This window comes from Tupaia chinensis, unplaced genomic scaffold (assembly GCF_000334495.1).
Source record: "Tupaia chinensis unplaced genomic scaffold, TupChi_1.0 Scaffold000423_1, whole genome shotgun sequence".
NCBI classification, from domain to species: domain Eukaryota; kingdom Metazoa; phylum Chordata; class Mammalia; order Scandentia; family Tupaiidae; genus Tupaia; species Tupaia belangeri.
Genome location: NW_006159928.1, coordinates 1,514,661 through 1,526,903, shown reverse-complemented (window position 1 = coordinate 1,526,903; position 12,243 = coordinate 1,514,661). Strand labels below are relative to the sequence as shown.

Below are 12,243 nucleotides of genomic sequence, written 5' to 3'. Positions count from 1 at the left end.
CCTGCCGACTGGCGCCCGCGAGCGCGGCTCGGGAACGTGCCTGTCAAACCGGCCGCCGGGGGTCCTTTGGACGCGCTGGGTTCTGAGCGCACCCGGAGCAGGGATGGAAGATTTTGCCGGCTCTGCGGGGCTCCTGGCTCCCAGCGCCTTTTTGATGGACGCAGCGCCGCGCGGTTGCTGCTGCGGGACATCCTGCCTCCAAACCCACCGCCGATGTGGCCGCTCCCAGGCCGGACCCAGGGGAGGGGCAGCGCTGATCCCCGCCCCCAGAATTCGAGCTCTGCACCTTCTTTCACAACTTGACACCTTTCCTTCCTAGGAGGACCCCGTTCTGGAGCGTTACTTTAAAGGCCACAAAGCTGCGATCACCTCCGTGGACTTCAGCCCCAACGGCAAACAACTTGGTAAGTTTCGCGATCTTTTATTCCTGTTTGTGATGAAATAGAAGCGCGGCTGGCAGGATGCCTTTCCTCCTGTCCCTAGCTAGGCCCCCGGGGAGAACCTCTGAGAACTTATATGGAGGTTGATGGCAGCAGGAGACTCAGGGCGCCCGGCTTGAGTGAGCCAGAGTCCCGGCCGCCTGGATCATCCCGCCAGGCAGATAGCCGCTTGTAGGTCTGGGGCTGGCGAAGGACTTGCGCAAAGTAACCGCCAGGAGGAGTGAGTGGGAAGGGGAGGGGTTTGTCCTTCGTCCGGGGAGGGTGGGGTGTTGGCTGGAGAGTTTGTGAAAAGTTGTGAGACGAGCAGGAGGAAGTGGAAAGAGAGGAGTTAGGCTGTGCCGGAGGCCAAGGACCGGGAGGTCTCAGGTGACCTCTGGGAAGTCGGGCTGGTTAGAAAGGAGCCGAGCGCCTTTATGAAAGGAAAAACCTGCCTGGACGTCGGCCCCTACCTGAGCCGGGAGCTCGAGCTGTGGGTTCTGCAGCCCTTGCCCTGCGTGGTGGCCGCGTCTGCGCCCTAGCCATGCGGATCTGGATGGCTGTGAGGTGGACCCGGGCAGGCAAGACCTGTCTGGTGCTGGCGGCTTTAACAGTGGCCTACATCGTGGTGGAGCTCTCTGTCTCCACTTTCCATGGTTCCCCAGGAGCCGGCCATGCCAGGGATCTAAGGTCAAGACGCCTCGCAGACCTGGAAGAAAACTTAGATTTGTCTCGCCCACTTTATGAGAAGCCCCCTGCAGATTCCCATGCTCTTGGGGAGTGGGGGAAAGCCAGCAAACTCCAGCTCAACGAGGACGAACAGAAGCAGCAAGAAGACCTCATTGAGAGATATGCCATCAATATTTACCTCAGTGACAGGATCTCCCTGCACCGACACATAGAAGACAGGAGGATGTACGAGTGTAAATCCAAGAGGTTCAACTACAGGAGACTTCCCACCACCTCTGTTATTATCGCTTTCTATAATGAAGCCTGGTCGACTTTGCTCCGCACCATTCACAGTGTTTTAGAAACGTCTCCTGCAATCCTTCTGAAGGAAATCATCTTGGTGGATGACTTGAGTGACAGAGTTTATCTGAAGGCACAACTTGAAGCTTACATCAGCAATCTTGAGAGAGTCCGTTTGATTAGAACCAATAAGCGTGAGGGACTGGTGAGGGCCCGCCTGATTGGGGCCAGTTTTGCTACTGGGGATGTCCTCACTTTCCTGGATTGTCACTGCGAGTGTAGTTCTGGTTGGCTAGAACCACTATTGGAAAGGATTGGCAGAGATGAAACAGCCATCGTTTGTCCTGTTATAGACACCATTGATTGGAATACTTTCGAATTCTATATGCAGACTGGGGAGCCCATGATTGGTGGGTTTGACTGGCGTTTAACATTCCAGTGGCATTCTGTCCCCAAACATGAAAGGGACAGGCGGACATCGAGAATTGATCCCATCAGATCGCCCACCATGGCTGGAGGACTTTTTGCTGTTAGCAAGAAATATTTCCACTACCTTGGAACATACGATGTAGGAATGGAGGTGTGGGGAGGTGAAAACCTCGAGCTGTCTTTCAGGGTGTGGCAGTGTGGTGGCAAATTGGAGATCCACCCATGTTCCCATGTGGGCCATGTATTTCCCAAGCGGGCGCCATATGCCCGCCCCAATTTCCTACAAAATACTGCACGGGCAGCAGAAGTGTGGATGGATGACTACAAAGAACATTTCTACAATCGGAACCCACCAGCAAGGAAGGAAGCTTATGGTGACATCTCTGAAAGAAAATTTCTACGAGAACGGCTGAGATGTAAGAGCTTCGACTGGTATTTGAAAAACGTGTTTTCTAGTTTACATGTTCCAGAGGATAGGCCAGGCTGGCACGGGGCTGTTCGCAGTATGGGGATCTCTTCTGAATGTTTAGATTATAATTCTCCTGACAGTAACCCCACAGGTGCCAACCTTTCATTATTCGGATGCCATGGACAGGGAGGCAATCAATTCTTTGAATATACTTCGAAGAAAGAAATAAGGTTTAATTCCGTGACAGAGTTATGTGCGTATGTTCCTGAGCGAAAAAATCATGTAGGAATGCAAAATTGTCCTAAAGATGGGTCCCCTGTGCCAGCAAATCTTATTTGGCACTTTAAAGAAGATGGAACCATTTTTCATCCACATTCAGGACTGTGTCTCAGTGCTTATCGGACACCTGAGGGCCTCTCTAGCGTACAAATGAGAACTTGTGATGCTCTAGATAAGAATCAGATCTGGAGGTTTGAGAAATAGAAGAGCACAACAGCACTTTTGTCATGAACCTGAGGAGAGCCTTCAAAGACCCTGAGTGAAGATTGCATTCTAGCGGAAGTCATCCCTGGGTCCCCTGTGAGAGCACTGTAGCGCTGTGGTTCCTTTTGGTATATTACACTGAAACTGGGTGCAGTGTTGCTGTTTAGGATTCCAAAGTGCCTTACTTATGGGTGGTTTTATTTAAAAACTATGTTATGGTCTCTTGCTTCTCCTTAAAGAAGTTGACTGTGAATTAAGACATCCAAAATGTTTAAGTGCCAGACTTAAAGAATGTAAAAATCCAAGCAAAATGCCATATGATTTAGGTTGATGGGTAAGTTCAGTGTACATCGCCGTTTCAAATAAATTCATAAATGTGCAGTTTGAGCAGTTGCTATCTTCATTACATAGAATTTAAATCTCTTTTAGCCAGCACATTAAATTTTAGGTTTTATGTTTTAATCTAATTGTTCTTTAACTAGATAGAAATCAAAGAAAGTTGATCTTAAGGAGAAAGGCCTGGTTTTGATAGGAGTATCACTGGAAGATGACATTAGTTTGAATGTGAGTTTGGAGGTCTTGACATACATCTTAGAAAACTATACCCACATCTGAATGAAATGGGGAGGTTTTTACATTCCACTCTTTGTAAACTTGAGCTATTGGGCTTTACTGATTCATGTATTGATACCTCAGATTGCTCTGATTTTTGTAAGCTGTCCTCTCTGTGAACTTGTTTGTGTATGTAGGGCATTTTCTGATTGTACTTCCTTAAGTTATGAATGTAGTAGAAAGAGACTCATTCAGAATACGTGTCTCCCTTTGTTCATGCTTAATCATTGAAAGTAAACACAATTGAGGTCTTTTCTGAAGTTAAATCCAACTGTGTTTACTGAAATGTGTGAAACTGAAAGTGGGCCAGGTTCTACAAAGGCTGTGGAACTCTTCTTGGAGTTCTTGCTGATTAGGAGATGTAAGTTATTTATCTTAGGGAAGGAAGGACAAAACGCTGCCTCGGCAGTTGTGAATGCTGCCTTCTAGCTCCTTTTCAGCACCTAGCACCGAGCCTTGCACTTAGGCAGCTTTGGGAAAGTGGATGACTGACTGAATGAAGGAAAGGCTCAGTCATGGAACGTGATTTTAGCTAAGTCCTTTGACATGTTTGGGCCTCCAGAGTGCTGGATTAGATCTTAAAGATCCCTTCCAGCTCTGAAATGCTAACTGAACACTATACAGATTCAGTTGCTGTATAACACTTTTTATCTCTTCTAACACAAGAGATGGTGAGCAGTTGAGCAGTGTTTAGTTCAGTTGGGAAACTGGGAAAGAGAAATGGTTTTAAACTCAAGTGAGTTGAGCTCACCTGAAGTGGTTTATTTCTGTGGGTGGAAAGTTGTAATAGTCAGTGTTTGTAGCCATTTCATCTTGGCAAATGTTGAAGCAATTTTGTGTTGAAATTTTTTTAAACCCTAAAGTAATCTTTTGACTAAGAGTGTAAGTATTCCCCAGACTAAATGATATATTTGAGAAGTAAACATACTTTTTTTAAACTGGTTTTATACCAGTGTCACATCCAGAAATCAAAAGTGAAATCTAGAATCAGATTTCATTTGGTTCATTTTGGTTTAGGTTTATGAAAAATGTATGCTTCATAAAGAATTATCCATAGTATGTATAAGTAAAATTGTGTTCAATGTTTGCTTGATGAGTTGGAGAGTAGAAACTTTGCAAAATCTATATTTAAAAAAGTTGTCTAGGATAACGATTTCAAAATATAAAATTGCTGTGTAACTTTGAATGTTTTCTTTCACTTTTGCCTCTTAAAATGAAAATGTGTTAATAGTTTCCATAAGTTATTCAGCAGCCTTAAAGATTATCAAGGAATTGTCCAGATTCTGTGTGCAATGTGCTTGGCTTTGGGTTTAAATTAGGAAGATTTTATAATACTCTGAATTTTTCTAAAGAGATTCTTCTCTCCCCTTGCCCAGTCTGCTTTTTCAAAAATTTCAATTTTTTACTAATTTTTATACTTTTTCTTAAAAATGTTTTTGTTGTTCTCTTTAACTTTCTATTATATGATAGATTTAAAGTTCCTATATTCTGGAAGTAATATGGCAATTATTTTTATTTTAGTATCTGATGCGCCTATCAAAAGGGAAAAGAAGTAAAGTTTATAATTTTTGAAGTAAAGTATATAACTCTTTTAAAACTTTTGCCCTAAATTTCTGGGTGTGACCCAGCAGTCTTTTTGGAAGAAATTTTAGGCTGGTGCTTTATTTATGTCAATAATTCATACCACTTAAGGTGTTCATTCTTTATAATACTATATTTAATACAGGAGGCTGTCACATTTTTATATATAAGGCACATTCTAATTTAATTACAAAACCACACTGTAATGCTGTGTACAAATTATATTTCGATTCCCTAATTCTAACTTATTGGTAACAAAAGTTCTTTTTTGGTGTAGGCATTTAAAACTTGACCTTTTAAGTGAATTTATGTGCCTAATAACAGCTTTAGGAAAATATCCGGTATATAAGTTTCAGTTTTACATATTCACTTTGTCATTTATCATTTAGATCAAGTATTGAAATAGGCATTTTTAGCAGTGTAAAAAAAAAAAAAAAAGAATGACAATCTAGTCATTGGAAGGAACTCTATGACTCATAACAAATTTTGGAAAAGAAAATTTATCTACTCACCCAGTAATAGGCTTCTACAGATTCTTATGTGTTGGCAAATCAAGTTTTTCTAGGTTGAAGAGATTACTTTTCAATTGTGTAGTCTTGGTTTGGAGTCTTGATTTTAATTACTTAAATATTTAGTCTTGACTTGTTTGTCCTTTTAAATTGCTGTTTTAATCCTATTTTTAAATGAGCACAAAAATGTTGAGGTTCAGGTTGATCTCTTTTAAATGATGAGTTTTTTTCCTATATGATGAGTGCTTTCCATTTTTTTCTTTTGTTAATGGTATTTGCAATCTGATTAAGACATATAAAATAAAATATGTGCCTAATTATTTTTGCAAATGGGTTGTGGTGATTTGAATCTATGGGATCACTACTCCTGTATACATATTTATGATGGTAACGAAGGTAAGTTAAGCTTGTAATCTTTTACTTATTTGAAGATACAGATGCTAGAATATAACAAACCAAGGTCCCTGCATTATTTTGCTTAGTGTCATTAATCAGTTAAGTATGCTATCATTACATTAGCTACTCACAAGTGAACTAGAAATGATCAGGTATCTCAGGGACCCCTCTGGCCAACTATAAACAGAACCAAGTGGGTACCTCTTCACATGAGCACCAGTTTGACTAGACTAATAAGAGAAATGTCAGTCTGATAAACCACATAACCTCACACGTTCCCTGTCCATGAGTGTGAGTCCCTCCTACCCATAATATCTCTCTTCTTCGTCAGTGATTGCTGATTAATGCTATATACATCTGCCTCTCCTTCGCTAGACAGTGCCTGAGAATGATTCTTTTAAGGACATTGCTTTAACATCACATGTCTCTTTTAAAAAATATTTAATAAATCGATGGGACCAGAAGTTGGTGGAATGGCTATGTCGCTGGACTCCCAGGTAGTCGACCGTGGTTCGAGTCCTGGACCTGGTGACTTAAACTCACACCGGGCGCATGTGGGTGCGTGCCCAGGATCCCAAGGGGAGAGTAGAGGAGAGAGGATTGCAATGTGGCTGTCCCCCCGGGGGATAATTTTTTTGCTTTCTGTCACTGTCTTTCTGGTGAGCACATGTGACCTCTAGGGGAAAAAATGCTCAAAAAAAAAATATATATATATATATTTAATAAATATATATCTTAACATCACATGTCTTATTATTACATTTTGGCTACGTGTGAGGTAAACATATTTACCATTGATTCTTTGTACATACATATAAGTTACTATAAGTACATGTGTTCTAACCTTGTTCTCTAAGTGACTCTTGTACCCTATGCAAATCACTTCTGTCTGAGTTTCAGTTCTGTGCATGTAAAAACAGACTGGAAAATCCATAGAGACAGGGGTTGCCAGGGGCTAGGATAGGGAGAAATAGAGAATGCTAGTGGGAATGGTGGCTTTTTGGGGTGGAGGGGGAAGCATGATGAGAATGCTTTGTACAACTGGGGAGAACTCAGGGTTTATACTTTAAAGTAAGGGAAAATTTTGTGGTTATGTGATTTCTCAAGTTAAAAGAATTACTTGAGGAAATGAAAATTGATGGAGAATTTCAGGTGTCTCAGAAAAGATTTCTCTTTTCCGTGTGCCTCTGTGCATGCTAGACTTTAGGAGAAGCCAGGAGGAGTTATTATTAATAATACTTGTGTCCTTTTGTAATTTATAGAATTAAGAAAATTAGATATATATTGAGTTTTCTAGATTAGAATTGAGTGGAGCATGGGAATCAGATACCTCAATCAATCCTGGCTAGGAGGTAGAGATTACTGTGAAAGGTGAAATGGATTCCTGAGTCACATAGTTGTCTATGGCAGAACCAAAGACTAGATCAACCCTAACTTGCTAAAAACTGGGTACTACTACTTTTACTTTTCTGCCAAGCTTTATCACTCACTCTCCCCAGCTGGACTGGGAGATTTATCTATGGCAGGCCAACAGTGTCCTTTGCTGTCTGGTCACCATTCTAACTCATTTATTTGAATTTATCTAATTCTGTTCAAAAGGGGAAGGGGAAGTACTCCATATATTTGTTTAGTATTCCTTTATTTAGTTAATGCTACTGTGTGCCAGATGCTGTCCTTTGCTCTGGGTGTATGTATGATTAAGAACAAAACAGATGTGCTTTATAAAACGGGTTGAAAAGTTCATGGTCCAGTGACGGAGACAAATATTAACAAGTAAACACAAAAATCCATATGTACATAAAACCCGATGAAACAAAAGAAAACTGTCAAAAGCTGAGAAGGAAATTAACAGAATGCTTTGAGGAATGATAACATTGGAGACATACTTCAGTTCATGGAATCAAGGGACACTTCTATGGAAGTTACATTTAACTGAAGGCCTTAAGTTTACTAGGTAAACTGACTAGAGAGATACTAATATTAGCATAGGCAAAGACAAAGAGTGAAAAAGAGTTTGTCCTAAATTGAGGAAGTAAAAGAGTGCCAGAATGGGTAGTATCTGGAAAATGGGGTGGGGGGAGGAAATGAAGTTTCAATGGGCCGGGCGGAGGCGCCATGGGCAGGCTTAGTGGCTTAAATGCTGGCCCTCTAAAAGTTATGTCCATACCCTAATACTTGGAACCTGTGATCTAATTTTATTGTGGGGAGGGTGGTTCTAGATGTAATTAAGAATCTTGGGTTGAGATTATCCTTAATTACCTCAATTAAAGTGAGCCCTAAATCGAATGACAAGTGTCTTTGTAAGATACACAAAGGAGATAGAAGGAGGCCGTGCAAAAACAGAGATAGAAGTAGGAGTGACAGAACCACAAGCCAGAGAACTTAGAAGCACCAGAGCCGGAAGAGGGAAGGAATAGAATCTCCCCTAGTACCTCTACCAACACCTTAACTTTGGACCTCTCTTCCAGAACTGTGATAGAATACATTTCTTTCGTTTTAATTAAGCCTTCAGCTTTGTGATAATTTGTTATGGCAGCCTCAGGAAACCGAGACATATTTTAGGGTTTTGTTTGGAGAGTTACGGAAATGGTGGAAGAGTTTTAAGTATGACGTGATCTGATATTTTTACCTGAAAAAGATCGCTTTGGCAACTATATGAAGTAGTAGAAACTCATCAAATAGCTGTTATAATAATACCAAGAGATGATAGTGGTTTGTACTAGCATGGTGGTCTTCACCCTGGAGCCATGGTCTGGGTAACTAGAACTCTCTGATAGTATTTAAAGGCATAGGAATGGATGAGATCACCTGAGAAGACTTAGAATAATAAGAGCAAACAGCTTTTTTTGAATCATGAAGATTTCTAACTTTTAGATCAGAAGACGAAAAGAATCTAAGCAAAAGAAATCTAAGAAAGAATTATGAGAAAGATAGGCAGGAAAGTCTTCACAGTGGTATATCATGAAAGGCAAGGCTGGGAATGGGGCAGTCATGTTGAAAAGAGAGAAGATATTATACAGTCATTAAGAGAGGAGAGATGGAACTAATAGAGAACTCCACACTATTGTGGTTTGCAGTGGAGAAGACCCATGTAAAATTAGTGATCATGAATTCACAGTGTTTCTAATTTGTTGGGGGTGAGGGACACTTGAGGTAGGGAATGCATCCAGCAATTGTCACTGTCATAGATACAGTCTTAGACAAAGCAGAGTGATTAGGATTTTTGCCAGGAAAATTGGAAAGGAGAGTCAAGAAATTGGATACATGAGTACAAATGGGGTTATAAATTGGATGGGAGAGAAATGAATATTATAAATTGGATAGAGAGATGAAAGTGCTAAGAAGAGAGCCTCAACAGAGAACTTAAGTCAGTGGATTGGAGTTTTGGATGAGAAGGAAGCTCCTGAGCAATTGAGGGCTAAGGAAAGCAGGTGGCCGTGGGAGGATTCAATCAGAGATTTCTGAAGTGTTCTGGTAATGACAAGTCCATGGTATGACCACAGAATGGGCTGCTGAGGAAGCATGGAAAAAAGGTCTTCAAGAGGCCCTGTTTTCCCTTTGGTCTGAATTATTTTTCACCACTTCATTCTTCATTTGACTGGCTCCTTGTTCCTCCACTTAAAACACCAGTGACACACTAAATGAAGTGTTCCACTCCCATACTGAGGTATTGTTACGACTTCCTGCTTTATCTTGTCTCTTAGCACAATTTAAAACGATGTATTTGCCTGCTCATATACATTTACCTGCTTCTCCACTTGGATTTAAGCCTCCCATTTAGAAAATCTATTTTGTTAACTTAGAACTCTTCTCCTTCCCTCACTATGCCTAACACGTTGTAGGGGTCAGACACCTGTTGAAAGAATAAATAAGGCCAGGAGTAGGAATGGAGAGGAAGACTTTGATCTGAAGTAGGTAAATTGTGAAAGAGAAAACAATTGCTATTCAAAAGCATTCAGGAACTTGGTGTCCCCTGGCAGAGAAAAGGTTTAAGTAGATAAGGAGAAGGAGGGACTTTCAGAAAAGATGGCATAGATATAAAGGAGATTCATCTATTGATAGTAGGTGTTCTATCCCAGTGGCAGCTTTTGGGAGAGAGAAAGGGTATGGATTATCAGGGTTAGCTAAGGGAATGTCCAAAGCATTATGGAAGGGAAAGCTTGCATGATGATTGATATCCAGAGAGGCTTAAGGTTTAAATGTCTGGTCATGTCTGGTCATGTCTGGAGGAAACAGAACCAAGCATGGGAGGTTTTGTTTTGTTTAATTTTGTTTTGTTTTGACAGCCTCCTGGAACATGTGGGCTTTGGGATTTCATAGAGTGGGTTGGGAGGTGATAAAAATGAAACAGATGAGAGCAACCAATAACCTATGAGGTGTTGTCATGCCTTATTATGGACACAGAAACTGAAAGTTCAGTAACTTGCCCTAAATCTTACAGCTAGTAAGCAGGAGAGCCTGGTTAAGCCTGATGTGGAGTCTATATACTCTCTCCTGTTAGAACTATGTCTTTTCCAGAGAGAACCACACTCAAGTGTAAACAAACACTTTAAAAGCTTAAAAGTTTTTTTCACATTGTTTGCTAAAGCTGAACTCTACTTTAAAAGTTTGTTTAAAATTATTCATTTTAACACTGAAGTTATAATTTTTTTCCCTTTTTTCCTTTCAAGATTACCCTCTTACTGATTCAATTCCTCTTTAATGTGCAGTATTTGTAGAATAAATGATGGTAAAGAACAAGGTAATCTCTTTTTTTTTTTTTTTTTTTTTGAGAGATTTTCACTGTAGGGCGCGTGCGCTCGCCAGATAGACAGAGAGAGACATAGAGACAGAAAGCGAGAAATCACCCCCCAGGGGGGATGGTCACGCCGCAATCCCTTCTCCTCCATTCTCCTCTCGGGATCTTGGGCACGCACGCACACGCGCCCTGGCGTGAGTTTTAAGCCACCGGGTCCGGGACGTGAACCGCTGTCGACTACGTGGGAGTCCAGCGACAAAGCCATTACGCTAACTGCTGGTTCCCGAGGTAATCTCTTTTTTAGATCGAATAGAAGCACAATAAAATTTGGGGTTTTTAATTTATTTTCCCTGCAATGAAACTATAATAGAAGTTGGCTGGGAAAAAAAAATTTTAAACTCTGATTCTTCTTCTTTTTTTTTTTTTTGCTATAGGGCACGTGCGCTTGCCGGAAAGACAGAGAGAGACAGAGAGATAGAAAGCGAGAAATCACTCCCCAGGGAGGATGGCCACACCGCGATCCCTTCTCCTCCATTCTCCTCTTGGGATCTTGGGCACATACACACACGCGCCTGGCGTGAGTTTAAGCCACTGGGTCTGGGACTTGAACCACGGTCGACTACATGAGAGTTCAGTGACATAGCCATTATGCTAACTGCTGGTCCCTTAATTATGATTCTTGATGGCAACCTGTTCAGTAGCTTTGTTGAGCTTCTCCTGTTATAGCTTTTTAAAAAGTTATTCCCAAGTCCTAAAGTAATTTAGTGAACACTGAGAGGTAGTAACAGAGTGCAGTATTTCTCAAATTTCAGAGTTCATCTGGATTGAGAAACTATTCAGAAACTTAGATTCCTGGGAATCACCCCTAAGAATGTATACTTTATTAGAAATGTGCATTTAGTAAGGAAGAACTGTAGTAATTCTAATGGAAATAATCCATAAATTCCCTGTGATTTGAAAAGTACTGACTTTAGTCTAATAGAACTAGGTTAAAAATGGAGGCTCTAGCAGTTTCCATAAGCATGACCTTCGCAAGGTCCTTAACCTCACTAAGCTTCTGTAAAATAGGGATAATGTTATTTACTACTTTGTCATGAGGACTAAGTAAAAGAATGCATATGAAGTATTTAATGTACTGGGACCATGGTAACAATTTAATAAATGTTTGAGTTGTTGTTGGCAGTCCACAAAGACATGAAGAATTTGAATAAATTAAATTCAATTTCTCTAGATTATCATTACTAAAGATTATTTTTAAAAGCACCCACAGTTCCTATAGATCCATTAATAATTATAGTACGCTAATGCTTAGTATCAGCTGGAAAGAAAGCATGTTTAATTATTCCCTCATTTAGGGTAGAAGAATTTTAAGTTAGTGTCATCATTTGATTGAATTATTATACAGTGCTTAGATAATCCAAAAGCATTCTAACAAAATTAAAGTTCATTGTTAAGATTAGAATATCGGGAACCAGCTGTTAGCGTAATGGCTATGTCGCTGGATTCCCACGTAGTCAACCGCAGTTCGCGTCCCAGACCTGGTGGCTTAAAACTCATGCCGGGCGCGTGTGCGTGCATGCCCAAGATCCCTAGAGGAGAATAGAGGAGAAGGGATTGTGGCGTGACCATCCCCCCGGGGGGTGATTTCTCGCTTTCTGTCTCTATGTCTCTCTCTGTCTGTCTGGCGAGCGTACGCGCCCT

General features: G+C 41.0%; 2 protein-coding genes across 4 annotated transcripts in view; both read left to right on the top strand.

Annotated features, from left to right (window-relative positions):
* Positions 1–12,243, top strand: part of POC1B (POC1 centriolar protein B) — a 118,588-nt gene that overhangs the window by 1,855 nt on the left and 104,490 nt on the right. For 2 of the 3 annotated variants that reach the window (XM_027774329.1, XM_006154813.3), the window contains exon 2: positions 320–404. In XM_027774329.1, coding sequence (XP_027630130.1) covers positions 320–404 — 85 coding nt within the window. Of the gene's footprint in view, positions 1–319; positions 405–641; positions 661–12,243 lie in introns of those variants that run through there. The other variant, XM_027774331.1, reaches the window with a different exon arrangement.
* GALNT4 (polypeptide N-acetylgalactosaminyltransferase 4) lies at positions 701–4,964 on the top strand. The gene has a single exon (XM_006154812.3). It carries the CDS (start codon positions 961–963, stop codon positions 2,704–2,706), a length of 1,746 nt encoding a protein of 581 aa, XP_006154874.1. The 5' UTR covers positions 701–960; the 3' UTR covers positions 2,707–4,964.